The sequence below is a fragment of the Anopheles cruzii genome, chromosome 3 (genome assembly GCF_943734635.1).
Source record: "Anopheles cruzii chromosome 3, idAnoCruzAS_RS32_06, whole genome shotgun sequence".
NCBI lineage: Eukaryota > Metazoa > Arthropoda > Insecta > Diptera > Culicidae > Anopheles > Anopheles cruzii.
Genome location: NC_069145.1, coordinates 17591644 through 17606664, shown reverse-complemented (window position 1 = coordinate 17606664; position 15021 = coordinate 17591644). Strand labels below are relative to the sequence as shown.

General features: G+C 53.7%; 2 protein-coding genes across 2 annotated transcripts; one reads left to right on the top strand and one right to left on the bottom strand.

The window, feature by feature from the left end:
• The first annotated feature begins 539 nt into the window (after window positions 1-539).
• On the top strand, window positions 540-3136 carry LOC128273788 (DNA helicase MCM8). Its single transcript, XM_053011827.1, has 3 exons — window positions 540-843; window positions 905-2563; window positions 2625-3136. The coding sequence occupies exons 1-3, from the start codon at window positions 540-542 to the stop codon at window positions 3134-3136; spliced, it is 2475 nt and encodes an 824-aa protein (XP_052867787.1).
• A 77-nt stretch (window positions 3137-3213) lies between these two features.
• LOC128269964 (putative epidermal cell surface receptor) lies at window positions 3214-13507 on the bottom strand. The gene is made up of 9 exons (XM_053007367.1): window positions 13382-13507; window positions 11203-12011; window positions 7675-7888; window positions 6569-7420; window positions 5439-6338; window positions 4379-5270; window positions 4138-4313; window positions 3827-4051; window positions 3214-3749 (listed from the first exon to the last, which is right to left on the bottom strand). The coding sequence occupies exons 1-9, from the start codon at window positions 13488-13490 to the stop codon at window positions 3742-3744; spliced, it is 4185 nt and encodes a 1394-aa protein (XP_052863327.1). The 5' UTR covers window positions 13491-13507; the 3' UTR covers window positions 3214-3741.
• Between the last annotated feature and the right edge of the window lie 1514 nt (window positions 13508-15021).

The window sequence follows — 15021 nt, the reverse complement described above, 5'->3', positions numbered from 1 at the left end:
AGTCGCAGCTGGTACGACAAATACGATGTCGACGATAGGGAACCACTGCTAACTCTACCGGCGAAAACAAACCGTGCAAAATCCTCCAGCGTCAAGCATTTTCTTCAATTACTACGACAGAAATCGGCTATTTCAGGGATAAAGACATATACAACGAAAGCGCTGTATAGTTTAATGAGCGAGACTGGAGTGGTGGGCTGCGAAGAAGTGATTGAAACCCTCAATATGCACGGATTCCTTTTGAAACGAGCTGCTGGTTGTTACGAACTAATTGCGTAATTTGGTGACATGTAACTCAAGTTCACATAACTTACTTTCAAAACAATTTTTTTTATAAAAAACGAATTAAAAAACTGTACATTCAAAATAGATACGCGTTTTTTGTTAACTTATTTTTCTTACATCGGCAACTGTCAACGGTTGCCGTTGTCAACGGTTGCCGCTGTAAAATGGGTGCTGTCAAACAAAACTTGTCCGCCAAAACTTCTAACAACTTGAACACGTTTTCAAGTAAAACGTAAAACGTTCAGCTTTCTGCAATGGAACCACCGGTAAAATCGGGATCGGGCTCTGGATCGGGATCGGGATCGGAACCACCATCGAAAAAGGAAGGTCATGGATCGGGAAGCAACCGTGGAACTTCACGGGGACGAAGAGGAAGAGGCCACTGGCGTGGCCACCGTCGTGGTTATCACCATCAAAGCAACGTCGCGAGGGAGAAACCGGTCGGGTTTGCTCTGCCAACACTGCCGGGCGATTCACCAACAGCCTCGGCCCTGTCCATCAGGATAAACAATGAATCTTGTGAACACGCAGCATGGAAGCTGTACTTTCCCTCGGAAGGTTCGTACCCGTAGCATTTGTTTGGTTGTGTTTTCATTGTTTTCCGTGTCTCCATCAACAGATTACCAGTCCGGATCCAGAACGGTACATAATATACGAACAATGCTCCAACATTTCACTGACCATGCGGACAATTACGAGCCCTCGGAGGTAAAGCCTAACCTTTGGTTCGAGCTTAACCTGGGGTTGTGCGAAAACGATGAGTCTCTGCGCAAGGAGTGGCCCACGATGAGGCAGGATTTGATCGACAATCCCGAGCACACGCTCGCTTGCATCGGACATGCAATGCACGATCTGTTGACAAGCAGCTCTTCCGACGATAGTTTGCAGCAATCGCAACAACTTTCCTTTCACCCGATAAGGCCTCGCATAGTCGGATTTGGCCCTGAAGTTCGGATCGGTTCGATTAAAGTGAACAGCATTGGCAAGCTGGTGTCCATTCGTGGGACCATCACTCGTGTCGGTGCCGCACAAATTATGAACACTTGGTGTGCGTTCCGGTGCGGTACTTGCGGCAATCAGCAAGCGGTTCAGCAGAAGGATGGCATCTACACATTGCCCACCTCCTGCCACAGTGGCTGCAAGGCGCGAAGTAACTTTGTATCAGTGCCACAGTCCATTTTCACCCGCATGGAGCCGTACCAGACCGTTCGGTTGCAAGAAGGGATACAAGGATCGCGTGACGTGGTAAAAAGCATCGAAGTGGAGCTGATGCACGAAATGGTGGACAGCGTGTCTCCGGGTGATGATGTGACCATAACGGGCATACTGAAGGTCCGCTCGCAGGAACAAGAAAACAGCACCGTAAAATACGCATACATGCAGGCATACATGCAGGCTGTTTACGTGCGAAGCAACCAGAGCGCCCTGGGAAACTGGAATCGGTTCGGTGAGTTCAGCGAGTTGGATCTGGAAGCGATCCGGATGATCCAATCGGAACCGTCGACCTTCCGATTGCTGGTGCACTCCCTGTGCCCTACCATATACGGGCACGAGCTTGTTAAGGCTGGCTATTTGCTGGGCCTCTTTGGCGGCCACGCTACGAGGGCGGGCAAAAGAGCAGAAATTCACGTGCTCGTCGTCGGTGACCCGGGCATTGGCAAAAGTCAGATCCTGCAGCGGTGCGCCACCGTGTCGCCGCGGGGAATCTTCGTGTGTGGCACCAGCTCGTCGATCGCCGGGATGACGGTGACGGTGAAAACGGAGAAGGACGTCGGGGCGTCCTTCGAAGCGGGTGCGCTGGTACTGGCCCACCAGGGTGTCTGCTGCATCGACGAGCTCGACAAAATGTCCGACCAACACGCACTGGTGGAGGTGATGGAACAACGGTCGGTGAGTGTGGCGAAGGCCGGTGTCATTTGTAACGTGCCGGCGCAAACTACCGTTCTGGCCGCCGCCAATCCGGCCGACGGTCACTACAACAAAACCAAAACGGTGTCGGAAAATCTGAAGCTACATTCGACCCTGCTTTCGCGGTTCGATTTAGTCATCATTGTGCCCGATCGTTCGAACGACCGCACCGACAAACTTTTCACGGCTCACATTCAAAAGGCGAACGGCCTACCGAGTACCTCGTCGACACCGATGTGCCATGTTTTTGATGCATCCGGATCTGGTTCGTGCGATGGCGACGGTGAACCTACGATCGAGCAGCATCTAAGGCTGGCCCCGGGCGAGAAACTCGATTTACTTCCGGTGGAACTGATTCAAAAATATATCGGTGAGTGTTCGTCAGGCAGAATCGTTTCAATGTCTCACTCTCGTTGTCTCCTCACTTTTAGGCTATGCTCGAAAAAACGTTCAACCAATGCTGACGGCCGAAGCCGCCGACAAACTGCGGAATTTCTATGTGGAGCTACGTCGTGCGCACAGCGAAAGAGATATGAATCCCGTTACCATCCGGCAGCTCGAGGGACTAGTCCGGATGACGCAGGCACGAGCCAAGATCGATCTGTCGCGGGAGGCTACCATTGAGCACGTGCGCGATGTCCTGGCCATTTACCGTCAGAGCATGCAGGACGTGGTAAGCGCCGAGGACGATGCAGACCTTCAATTTATCCGTTCCTTCAAAGGCAGTGGCACCAGCAAAACGGCGGCGGTGCGAAAGCTTGCTGCTATTCTACAGCGGCGATCGGCTAGCACTGGCTCGACCATGTACACTACCGACGAACTGCGAAAAGCCATGGCAGCGGCCGGAATCTCTGCCAACTGTATCGAACTAATCGATACGATGAACTTTCAGGGTTTTTTGCTGAAGAAGGGCCGCGATTTATATCAATTTATCAACGAATAGATGTTTGGCGTAAGATTAAGTGTGTTGTGAGTATCGGTTCCAAATAAAGCACGGCACGCAATACTTGTTAAAACTGCGTTTTCTTTAGTTTATTTACAGTAGTCCTAGAACAAAAGTAATCCGATTATGAATTTGATGGTTCGTAAAGTAGCACTTTCGATCACGCTTCTACCCTCGGTGGGGGCAAGTGACCTCTTCGCGATAACTTTTCCGCAGGTCCGCATATTATTTACATGGTTTTCTTTTATGTGATGCGCAACAGATTACCCCGGGGTCCGTTATACCATTTGCTCTATAAGTGTGACGGATCTGTACAACAGAGACTATGGCCATGCACTTACGGGCGATGGATGGTGTGATGCTGTGAGCTCTCATCATTCCCCGGCGCAGCCAATCCCCTGCTTGGCGGACGGATTATTAGCATATTACTATTTACACGAGTGCCGACCTTTCCTCGCATTCCTTTCACTTCTTGACTCCGGCGTGCGGGGCTCGGCGCGCATCTTGGCGCAAATAAATATCATTCATTCCGTTCGCACGCAGGACGTTTGCAGTGCCCCGCAGTCGACTCCCTGCGCGGGCCTTCATAGCAAGATGCGTTCGCATCATAAGTCTGCAACAAGCGAATCGTTCGGTAAGTGATTCGGTAATCCGATCAAGTGCTGGCCACGTGTGGCACGCAGTACTTACTCATCGTTTCCTGCTGTATTTCGACCTTGTAGCTCGGATTATCGTACGATGCATCGTTTTTGCGTGGCGGCGTAATGGTAGCGCTCTGGACTCTCCGTCGCGTCAGAATGAGCAGCAGTATGAGGGTGGACATTACCGCCAGGGCCGCAATCACCGCAACGACCACTAACGGGCCGTAGTAGTCACCGTTCACGTTACCACCAGCCCCTGCCGCGGCCAATTTGTCTGCACAATGGTAGAGAATGTCCCGAAAGTAAGGTTGTGTGACTTGTGACCGGATTGGAATCCCGCCCTGCCGCCCGCCATGTTACCTGTTTTTCCCGGGATGGCAGGACCGCCGGGTTTGGTGATAAAGTTGACTACGTTACTTTTCTTAATACTACCATTGGTGAGGTACATTTCGAGCCACAGTCGGTAGCGGGTGCCCGGTTTAAGGTCCACAATGAGCGTACCGGTTGTCGAGTCACGCTTCGCCACTTTGAACACACTGCGGAAGGAAAGTTACGTTAGCCAGCTCCTCCCATACGGCACCTACAGGTAGGGAGTACCAACCTGGAGTCTTCCTTGCCACTGTCGCTCTGATAGATTGCACGGTAAATGTTGATGTACTTATCCTCGGGGTACGGCACACCGGACCAGCTAACCTCGACGCTGGTGGCCTTTATTTTGCTCGCATTCACCACCACCTCGAAGCCGTACACGTCGATCCGCGGCGCGGTGCTGATGTGCAGCATCTCGCCCGCGCGCACTTCCTCGCCGTGGCCCGGGAAGGGAATGAAGAAGATGCCCACCTCGTAGCGGGTCTGAGGCGTCAGGTTTTCCACCGTGTACTCGCTGAGGGCCCGGTGGATGAGCGGGGTCGCGTCGTACACCTTGCCATCGATCTCCCGGTACCGCAGCTGTATCCCGTCCACGTAGTCCAGCTCCTCGTCGTCCAGCTTGCGCCAGCTGATTCGGGCCCAGGTCGAGTTAACCTCCGACGCCCGGAGCTCTGGGTCTTGGATGATCTCCTTCAGGAAGTTGGTCGGGTGGCTCATGTGCGGGAAGTGTCCGCTGCCGATGCCGAGTGGCGGCGGCGTAATGACTCGATCCGGCGGCGTGCGCACGGTGTACACTTGACTAGAGGGTTGCGAGTGGACGTCACGCAGGATTAGAGTGATCTTCACGCGGTACTCCGTGTTCGGGTTCAGGCCCGGCAGTTCGAACTCCAGCTGCGGGGTGGCTATCAGATCGTCCGGCGGAGCGAACACCTGCGACTGCCAGGTGGTGGTGTCGTTGTTGCGGGTGCGCGTGTACCGCAGCTCGACACGCCCGTGCAGTCCGACGTATACCTGCGGCACCAGGAAGATCACTCGCACCGTGCTGGCGTCGATCGCATCGAGAGCAAGCACTTTCAGGTCGACCTGAAGTGTCGGGAAACCCAGACCCGGAGGTACTGCGGGACCTACAAGACAAGAGACAAGGGAGGTTCAGTATGTTGCATGATCTTGCCGATCGAGCTGAAGCTGTTACAGCGGCATGCGTGTTAAGGGAAGGAAATCCAAGGAGTTAAGCAAAAGAACTAGAGCAGTGCGTGCGCAGTGCAGAAGAGGAGATGCAGTGTGAAATGAACCTGTCGGTGGTGCCGCCGGCCGTTCGTGCGCCACGATGCCAATGTCTAGGTGCGATGGATTGTGATGCGGGTCCGTACCGTACTGGTTGTAGTTGATGCCATTGCCAGTCGATTGTGGCGGCGGTGGTGGTGGGATTTGTGGCTGATAGGGAGGATGATGATTGGGAATGGTTTGACCGTGCAGTATGGCTGGCCCTTGCGCTGTCCCTTGCGCTGCGTCCTGCGTGTTCTGGATGTGCTGCAGCAGCTGCTCGATGCGTATGTTCGGAGGCACGAGGCCACCCGGACCGTTCGGACCGAGCACGTTCAGCAACTGTTTGTCCACCAGAACCGGGTGTTGCTGACCGGGCTGCGGATGTGGCGGCTGCTGCTGCGGTTGGTTGCCACCGGCTTGGCCTCCGGTCACGCCGCCCGGCACCAGCGGATGCAGATAGGGATTGAAGTCGCCGGTCTCGTAGTGAGGCTTCAACTCCGGCCCATAGTACCCGGGTGGCCCGGGACGCTGTACCCCGAGAGTGGCCGGTTTCATGGCTCCCCCTCCCTCCTCGTAGCTCCCGTAGTCGTACTTCGCGTCGTCTACCGAATCCTCCAGCTCGGAGTGCTGGGCACCGCCGAATATGTTATTGAAGTGATCCTTCCTATTGGCGTCCTCTTTGGTGTACTTTTTGTGAGGCTTTTCCTGCGGAACCTTCGGCGGCTTGCCGTCGACCGTCGGATAGAACGGTACCGGTGCCGGCGCCGGCGCTAGACCGACTTCCGGAGCGTCAGAATGTTTGTCGTTGTCGTCCGTCGTCGTCGGTGTCGGTGGAGCCTTGCCGCCTTCCGCCTTGGCGGGCGGTCTGGTGGACAGGAATTGGTTAATTGTGTCCGGCATGAGCAAGGGTTTCAGTACGTCGTTGCCTGTGGATGGGATGGTAGATGGTGTGTTGCTGAGCTGAGTGAGAATGGCGAATGGCGGGTGCGATAGATTATGATGATGCGCATACGGGGCTCCCACAGGTGGATCGCAGATAGTGGGGAAAGGTTCAGGCATTCGGAGAGGTGCTGTCTGTCATGCACAACCTACAAGCCACTACACACACACAGAGGAAGTGCAGAATCCGGAACAACGCAATCCACACACTACTTACCGCTCGTTATGCCGTTATCGGCCGGGCTGCAGGTCCAGTGCTTGCAGCACTCCTCCCCCGGGATGGGCATCAGGCGAGCGTTCCGTGCACTGCACGGAAGGTGCGACGGTGGCGTGGCCGGCACGGTGGGACACGCCGGCCGGCACTCGACGATCCCGGTGTCGCAGTAGCAGTGCTGCTCGCAGCCGGTCAGATTGCTCGGTATGTCGGACCAGTTGTCGAAGGACTGGCCCTTGTACTCGCAAGTGCCATTGTCGATGCAGCGCATCCGCTCCGGGCAGCAGCGGGGCGCGATCGCCCGGAACGTGGCCGGATCCGGGCCCCACTTGAGACAGTGCGGATCAAGCACGTCCAGCCCGAACTCCGACGGACACTCGATCTTCGCGCAGTGCATGCCGGCCTCGGTGCACAGGCAGAGTGCGTTACACTCGTCGTGGAACTGGTCGTTCAGTCGGTACGCACGGCCCTTGTACTCGCACTGCCCGCCTGGAGCATCCGCCGGCGGCTGCTCTGGTCCCATCGTCGTCGTTGACGGGGACGAGGAGGAAGCGGCCGGGGCCATCATCATCATCGTGCCGCTGTTCTGCTCGTGATCGTCCAGCGTGACGTCGCAAAACTCGCGCTTGCAGCACGGATCGTGCGGATCGGGTAGCACCACGCACTGCTCGGAGCGGGTCGCGTTCAGCGGGGCACACCGGGCCGCACACTCCATCTCGCCGTCGCTGGAGCACGTACAGATCTGATCGCAGCCCACCTCGAGCCGCTCGTTGATGCCGTACGAATGATTCTTGTAGATGCAACCCGTAACGATCGCCCTCGCCGTGGTCGGCTCTTCCGAGACCGGCGTTGGTTCTGGAGGATCAGGAAAGAAAGATGAGGTTAGCATTCGGTGCAAGCGTCACGCAACTGGTCTTCAGAGGGCTTGCACCAGGAAGTCCAGCGGCCGTGTGATGTAACCTCGGTCACCCGGTCATCGGTGGTGCAGCTTTTCGCGCACATAATCGGTGGCTTGCGTGCTGGTGGTGTGTTTCCGCACCGGGCCGAAGAGTACCGATCGTGGCGCTATCGATTGTTAGATAACCCGGACCCGTAAGCGCCTCCCTTACCCAGTCGTCCGTCGGTGAGCCGTTCCGTGGGGCAGATGACCGTTGCGCAGCACTCGTCCATCTTGGACGGATTCTCGTAGCAACCGTTGCCGGTCGGCGCCGCCGTTTTGCCGCGCTTCACGAACGGCTTGCCGCACCGGGGCTCACAGCGCCACTTGCCGTCCTCCTCGCAGTGACACCGCTCGTCGCAGCCCTTGTCCACCGTGGCGTTCGTCTGAAAACCGGAGCAGAAACCGGAGTGTTTGTGAGAGAGAGAGAGCGAAAGATGGAGAACCGTTTCTGGTCCCAAAACATGATCGGGAGCCGAAAGTGATAGTTGTTTTGCGAGTCGCTCTGTCATTTGCCACGCTGTCGTTTTGATGCCTGAGTTTATGGCCCGAAGCCTGGCGGGTTTGCCTTTTCACACTTCAAATCTTCGCGTTCTGAACAGCGCAGTGAAGATGGCCGTGCCGTCGCCGTACCGCCGCCATGTTGACAAAAGATGGAAATGACTTCGATCTGGGTTAAGTGCTGCTGGCATGGTGGTAAATGCCGCCACCGAATGGATCTCTGTGGGCCCCCCGATCGTGCAGGTGAGCGTGATTCACGTGATCGCCGTAATGGGGGCTGGTTGGATGACTGGCTGGCCACTCGGTTCCCAACATGGAGCGTATGGTAAACGATCGCTTAGGCAAGAGACCCGAACCGTAGTGGAGCATCCGCAAGCGGCAAAATGGCGGCCCGGAACGCGTTCTTACGAAATGTCGGACGGCTTTCATCAACGGCACCGGAGTTCGAGAACGGCGTTCGGAGTTTTCGAGTTTCCCACGCGCCATGAGCAGCCCCCCTGGTAGACGTAAAATCGATCTTCATCCACCAACGGGATCGGGAGCACGATCTTCACACGAAAATGAGCACCCATTATGGGCCGACGTGGTGCGAGGCTTAAAATGTAAAACACCATTTTGAGGTTATAAAACTGATTGGATAGATCAGCGCGATCAGTCGCGATGCGTCAAATGTGGCTGATTGAATGGAACTGCGAAGCTGGCAGGGTGAACCAGTTTGGAACGAACGAAGGCATCGTGCCGGGGGGGCCTTGTGAGTCTCTGTTGGGGCCCGATGTGTGTCACTGCGAAGACGAACCGTAATTGGTGATGCGGAAAAACACGTTTTGCTTTCGTTCTTATTTTCCAGGACCTTCAATTGGCTGATTAACCGACATAAATCTCAATATCATTAGTCGCGGTCGCGGCCCCCTTGGAATCCCGCGATCACGTGCCAGTGCGCCCTCGGTAAATGAGGATTGAATTCCTACACTCCAAACACACAGTTTGATGTTGGATGTTTCGATAGCGCATGGTGTTACTGTTATGCTTGGCATTTTTTGATAATCTCCCCCTTAAGATTGTTTCCTACGAAATTTCCCGCTTGGTGTGTTCATCGTTCGAAACGTTATTCTAGGTTCCGGCTCGTCGTTTCTCCGGCACCGTTCGCACATTCCAAAGTTACGATTGTTTCGTGGGCACCGTCCCATGACCGACACTTTATCTAAGCCCCTGTTATGCTTCTTCCAGTACACGTGCGTCTCCTACTTTGGGAGGTAATTAATCGCCGGTTCCCAATTTTTTGGGCCCCGGGAGGCATTGGGCCAAAAAAGTGAGCTTTTGTATTGTTGCGGTACGTGGCTTCCCATTCAATGTAGCTCTCCCAGTTTTATCAACCACAACGGAGGTGCGTGAGGCGGTTTAACTCTATCGGAGGTGTGTCGGAGGTGGCGTATCTAAATCACCGCACAAGGGAGAGTTCAAGGACAGCCAGGCTAGCCATCGCACCGCGCGGATCGCGAGCGGGGTGCAATGTTTGGCGGTCCAACCACTTTCCAACCAATCACCCCGCGTCGGTCGGTAGGGGTTGCCGCTATTTAGTTATGCCCCCCTAGTGTGACCCACTTTCCACCCCAGCAGCAACAGCAGCAGCAGCAGCAATTGCATGCTTGACGAGTGCACGGTGAAGGTGCTTCCCAGTCCCAGCGCAGCGCTTATGCTGCCTCGGCGCGCGCGCGCGTCGTAGCATTGCGTAAGGAATTGTGCGCCAAGATGCTCGGAGCGGCGTCACCACAGCGCTCAGATGAAGCCTCCGTGGCGAACAATACACACTCGTCGGATGGCGGCGGGGGGCACCCAGCTAGTACCACAGCCAAGAGTACCTTTAAGACCCAAGACCTCGGAATAGTTGGCGGCGGTGGTAGCGGACAGAAATACGGTTACGCACCGATCAATTGGGTCGCGCACAATGTGAAGGTTGGCAGTATGTCGGAGGCATTATGGCATTCGAGAGGCGATATGATCGCGAGATGCTGGGTGGCTGCTGCCATCTATCGTCCACTGCGGTTCAAGTGCAACTTTTCCATTCGCAAACGCGTTCACTTCGTTGAACTGAATGTGCATCGTTCAGAATATCGATCACTTTGCAAGCACGAGCTGACTTAGAGATTATACGTTACAGCTTGTAGCAATCAATTGTGATTGTTAAACGAAAAAGTGTTTAATTTGAATATGTGTGATTTTACAGGCTCTGAGTTGCTCTAGGTGGTACAGGTACAGTAGAAGTCTACAGAATAAGTCAAACCTTCATGCCGCAGCAAATTGTATTTAGTGTTACAATATGAGAAACGTCTTATAAGCACGAAATGCCTGATTATCCACTCGTGTTTAGTGGAACTACATTTAAGTTCCTTCCAAAATTGATAATTTTTTCTTAAAAAATTTGGAGAAGCATAGTTCTACCCATTTATAAATGATTGTTAAATTAGTACACAAATAATGCCTCATTTATAAGTTTACATGGAAGAAGTGGCTCTTATTTTCAAAGTAAAACTGTCTCAAGTTATTGAATGTGACACAACAAATCGTGTTCCATCTTTCCAAAAGAACTTTTCCCGGGTAGAGACCAATTTCTATTTATAGCTATAGCTCTTTAGATTTAAAGTGTATTCGGGTAGAGAAAAAACTGGTTTTAAAACCATTCCCAAAATTGCCCTGTCCGTTGAATGATGCATGGACCCATTTTTACACCAAACAATTTAAATTCCGTTTAGCCTTCGACTAACAATTTAAATTACGAAACCGATTGTTTTGACTGCAACGAGCACGAGGGGTGCACCGGCGTGCACCAAATCACGGTGCACGGAGAACATAAAAGCACATCCCCGACAGACAGTTTCGAAATTGGCGCGCACGACCCGACCCCACACCACGGCGACGGCCCATCACGACCACGGTTCCAGGTCGTAAATTTCGTTAACCAACAGAACAATAATATCGCAGCACACAGACACACACGTGGCCCACAAACCTGCCGTGACGGTTCTAGTGAGCACTTTCATCATATCCGCCCGATGCCGGCCCCCATCGCCGGGCTATCAATTTGCTTATCCACCGGCGGAAGTGGCGCGCAGGTGATCCACTTTCAACGCTCAGTTAAGCACTGGGCGGCGATTGACCAACGTTCGTGGGCAACTTCTGGAAGTCGGCGGCGAATCGTTACCTTGTACTCGATGCCGTTGAAGATACACTCGCCGGGTGTGAGCATTTCGTGCATCGAGACGTCATCAGTGTCGACCGGCTTGGCATCGTCCTTTGCGCGGCCCACCGCGGCCTCCTGCTCGTCGGCCGCCGTCGGCTCCATGCTGATGTTGCTGAGGTCATCGAAGGCATTCGGCTTCACCCCGCCACCGATCGTCTGCATCGCGTCCTCGTTCGACGCGAGCGGCCGGGGGGTGGTCGTGACGAGGTTCGGTGCCGTCACGAAATTGATCGGCTCGGCCGGTCCGAAGCTGATCGCGCGGCCGCGCACTTCCGCCGACGCGCGCACGTCACTCATCTTGAGCAGCTCCTCGGACGAGCTTTCGCCGCTGGGCAGGAAGTGGCTCAGGATCGAGGGCGGATTGGTGCCACGATCGTTCGCCTCCTCTTCGGCCGACTTGACGTGCAGGATAACCGGTTTGGCCGTGCTGGTTGTCGTCGTCGTCGTGGTGATGGGTGCCGAACTTGGGGTAACATCTGACTCGAGCGTCGTCGAGACGCTGGGTGGCTGCGGTTGTCCCGGTGTCGACGTCATTTCATCGGCCGAGCTACCGATACTCTTGACCTCGGACCGAGCCGTACTCGGAGGTTCCGTCTCCGATGAGTCAGCAGTCGCTTTTGGCTGCTGACCAACTTCTTCGGACGAGTTCGTGGCCGGGGCGGCACTACTCAACGGTAGCACCTCCAGTGGGGTTGTTGCCGTGGTCCGGTCGGGGCTCGAGCTCCCGAGCGGGGTCGGTTCGCTGCCGGAGACGGTTGTCGATGGAACTTCTGCAAGCAGACAAATAAGAAAGGGGACCACGTATTAGCGTCGAGTGTGTGTTTGAGAGGATGGCCTACATTTGCGGGTTGCGCCACGTGATGATGTGTAACGAGCCCATTCTCAGCATTGCACCACGGACGGACCCCAGAGCGCAACTAATGGCCGTAGGCCCGGATCGCGATATTCCCAGCGAATCCGTCAACCCCCACGGGGCGGTAGGGGTTGCCCCACGCACACGGTGGCACCGATTAACTGGTTTCACACGCACGCGTAACACCTACGGTGGAGAGTTGGATCTGGGTTTTTGGACGACTTTTTTTTGTCCAACGCTCCGACCGAGTCAGTTCTCGGTCAGCCTTCCATTCGCAACACAGTGTGCTTTCCCTTTTTTCCTTTTTTGGGCCGATAAGTCCGAAAGCTCGTGTGCTCAGGTGTCGCCCCCTTTTCGAGTCTAAATCTGGAACGATCGGTGGACGTGATTGCTTCATTCGCACCAATTGGATCATCGAAAATTTGTGTCTGAACGGACACAAATCGAATCATTGAGGGCGTCGAAAGACATCTTCCAGTTTCAAGCGTCGCTCTGAAACCACCTCTTCCAAATCATGAAGATCGTGTAAGCAACAAATAGCAACTTTGGGCGAATAAAAATCGGAAATAGAAACAAAATGTTTTTTATTGCTTCGTCACGAGTTGTTTACTGTCCTTCGATTGTTTTTCTTTCTGTTTTCCTGTTTACCACACTCGGGGCCCAGCCAGTTCCTTACACACTGAAGTCACAGCTCACAGCAAAGGGTTCCGTCGTTCGAGGTCCGTCGTCGGTCATCGTGGCTCACGGTCGACGAACGAACGTCGAACGCACGGTCGAAATAAACGGTCTGATGAGAGCCGTAATTTCATTTGATCAATCATTAGATTTATCTGATCTACTGTTTTCGGTTGTTACGTTTTTCGCTTTTTCGACCATCAACGGTCGGTCCTTTGCGTGTTGTTGCGTGTAATTATGTGCCCCATTCTATCGTCAATCTCCCCCACCGGGAGTTCCCGAGGTCAGAGAAACATCAATCTCGCGCTCAGATTCGTCGCGAACAACGAGTGAAATAAACTAGAAAGCAAGAAGTGGCTTTCACTATGCGGCAGTCATCATTTCGAACACACAATTGTAATTTGGCCGTCCATCTTTTTTGTCTGATCTCCGGTTTTATGATAAAATAATGATGATGATTCGGGTGATTCGGACCTACCGACCTATTCCTCATCATCATCAACAATAGGAAACAGGTTAAAAATACTTATTGGCTGGACACGTTGATTGATTAGATTGGTCTGATTTAAACTGATCGAATTGTGTAACGCTGCTTGGCGCAACTTGGCTTACCTGTAACATCCTGCGCCGCAGCGTGGCCGACTAGCAAGCTGAATCCGATTAGAACTATCAATGTGAGAGGCCTGAGAGCACCCATTTTGGTCACCTTTCTACGCATCATTCGCCGTGGCCTGTCACATGCGCTTGCACTTTATATGTTTGGCAACAATTTTGAACACACACGCTCCGCACCGCACCGCGCCACGCAACGATCACACTCCTTTGGACCGGATCCCCGGGAGCCGAATGGCGATTAATCACGCGACGGACGGTCGACGATTTAATCTTCTTCACTTCACGAATCGAGCTCACACACAATTACGATACGGTTGATTGGTTTACGGTTGCGCGTTGCACTTCTTCAACTTCACTTTCATCATCGCGGTGGGAGATTAATCGTCGAACTGACCACACTTTAGTGACGGCAACGCGCCGCTGGGTGTTCGTTTTTCTTCACCGGGAATTTTCTTTCTCACCAACCGAGTACACCGTAATGCCGACGACCGCGCACCTCACAGTCTCGTTGAAGAGAAACCCCGAAGGATGTAAATTCACCGAGCACCAGCCTACCGTCGGGTGATTGTTATTTGTTCCATTGTTGTCCCACCGGTCGAACAGCTTTTCCCGACCGCGGGGAAATTTCGGGAGTTTTCTATGAGAAAAAAAATGTGACAAAAACGTTAATAAAACAAACAGTAGACAGTGGTGGTGTTGATGAGGGTGAAAACTGAGGTTCGCGGTACATTTTTTTTGGTTTTTCCGATTGAAATTGTCACCTATACCCGACAGCCTTTCGTTTGGGAAGCCAAACAAACGTAATCGGATTTCACTTTCACACTGGCCACGGCCCGTTACGGTGGCGAATAACATGGTTAACATAATGACACCGCGGGAAGCTGCGCGGAAGTACGCTTAGGCCTCACGAAAAAAAAGTGCCCTCTTTTATATCACCCGTTCAATAAAGCGGACCCGTCGTGTGGCCACTTTTTGGGGGGTCATAAATCGATAAAGTTTCACTTTCACGCTCGCGGCAATGTTTTTGCGCAGACGGCAATCAAATTGGTTGCCCGAAGAAACCGACAAAAAATACAGGGGGTTGGCAAACGCACGGACTGACAAGATTTTATGGTTTATGGCGACCAGGGCAGGCAGGAAGAAAACAATTTACCACTCTGCTGACTGACTGTCGTTGCGATCGGTCCCGATGATGAAGCGCTACTGACTAGGTCGGCCGGGGTTAATTTTTTTTTTGGGGGCGAGCTCCCGACAACCGACGCGTTGCAAGGCCGAGAGAGTGACGCTATCGGAAACTCGGTTGCGAACGTTACACCCGTTGCGGGTTTTTTATTAAATTAAAATTAAAGGTGAGCTTCTTTTCTGCCAAGTCCGCGCGAGGTCTGGGAAATCCAGTTCTCCCGCGGCCACGGAAATAACGGACCCGTGTTTGCCGGATCTCGCCGGGCGTAGGGTGCTAATGGAGCTTTAATTTATGAGCGATCGGTGAGTAATGTACCAGCTCACGCAATCAGTGTCGATGCGGTGCGGTCGCGTTGGCCGCGCGCGTGTTGCGTAACCCGATCGATTGCCATTATTTGCATTCCGTGGCGTAGCGCCACGGCCACTACCGCGATACGCAGATGAGTTTCGTCAGC

Excerpts from the sequence above, each read along its gene's own strand:
- LOC128273788 (XM_053011827.1), top strand. The coding sequence starts at position 540 with ATGGAACCACCGGTAAAATCGGGATCGGGCTCTGGATCGGGATCGGGA. Across the intron at positions 844-904 it reads GCTGTACTTTCCCTCGGAAG|ATTACCAGTCCGGATCCAGA; the intron begins GTTCGTACCCGT and ends CTCCATCAACAG. Across the intron at positions 2,564-2,624 it reads ACTGATTCAAAAATATATCG|GCTATGCTCGAAAAAACGTT; the intron begins GTGAGTGTTCGT and ends CCTCACTTTTAG.
- LOC128269964 (XM_053007367.1), bottom strand. The coding sequence starts at position 13,490 with ATGATGCGTAGAAAGGTGACCAAAATGGGTGCTCTCAGGCCTCTCACA. Across the intron at positions 12,012-13,381 it reads TGCGGCGCAGGATGTTACAG|AAGTTCCATCGACAACCGTC; the intron begins GTAAGCCAAGTT and ends GTCTGCTTGCAG. Across the intron at positions 6,339-6,568 it reads CGATAACGGCATAACGAGCG|GCAACGACGTACTGAAACCC; the intron begins GTAAGTAGTGTG and ends TCCCATCCACAG.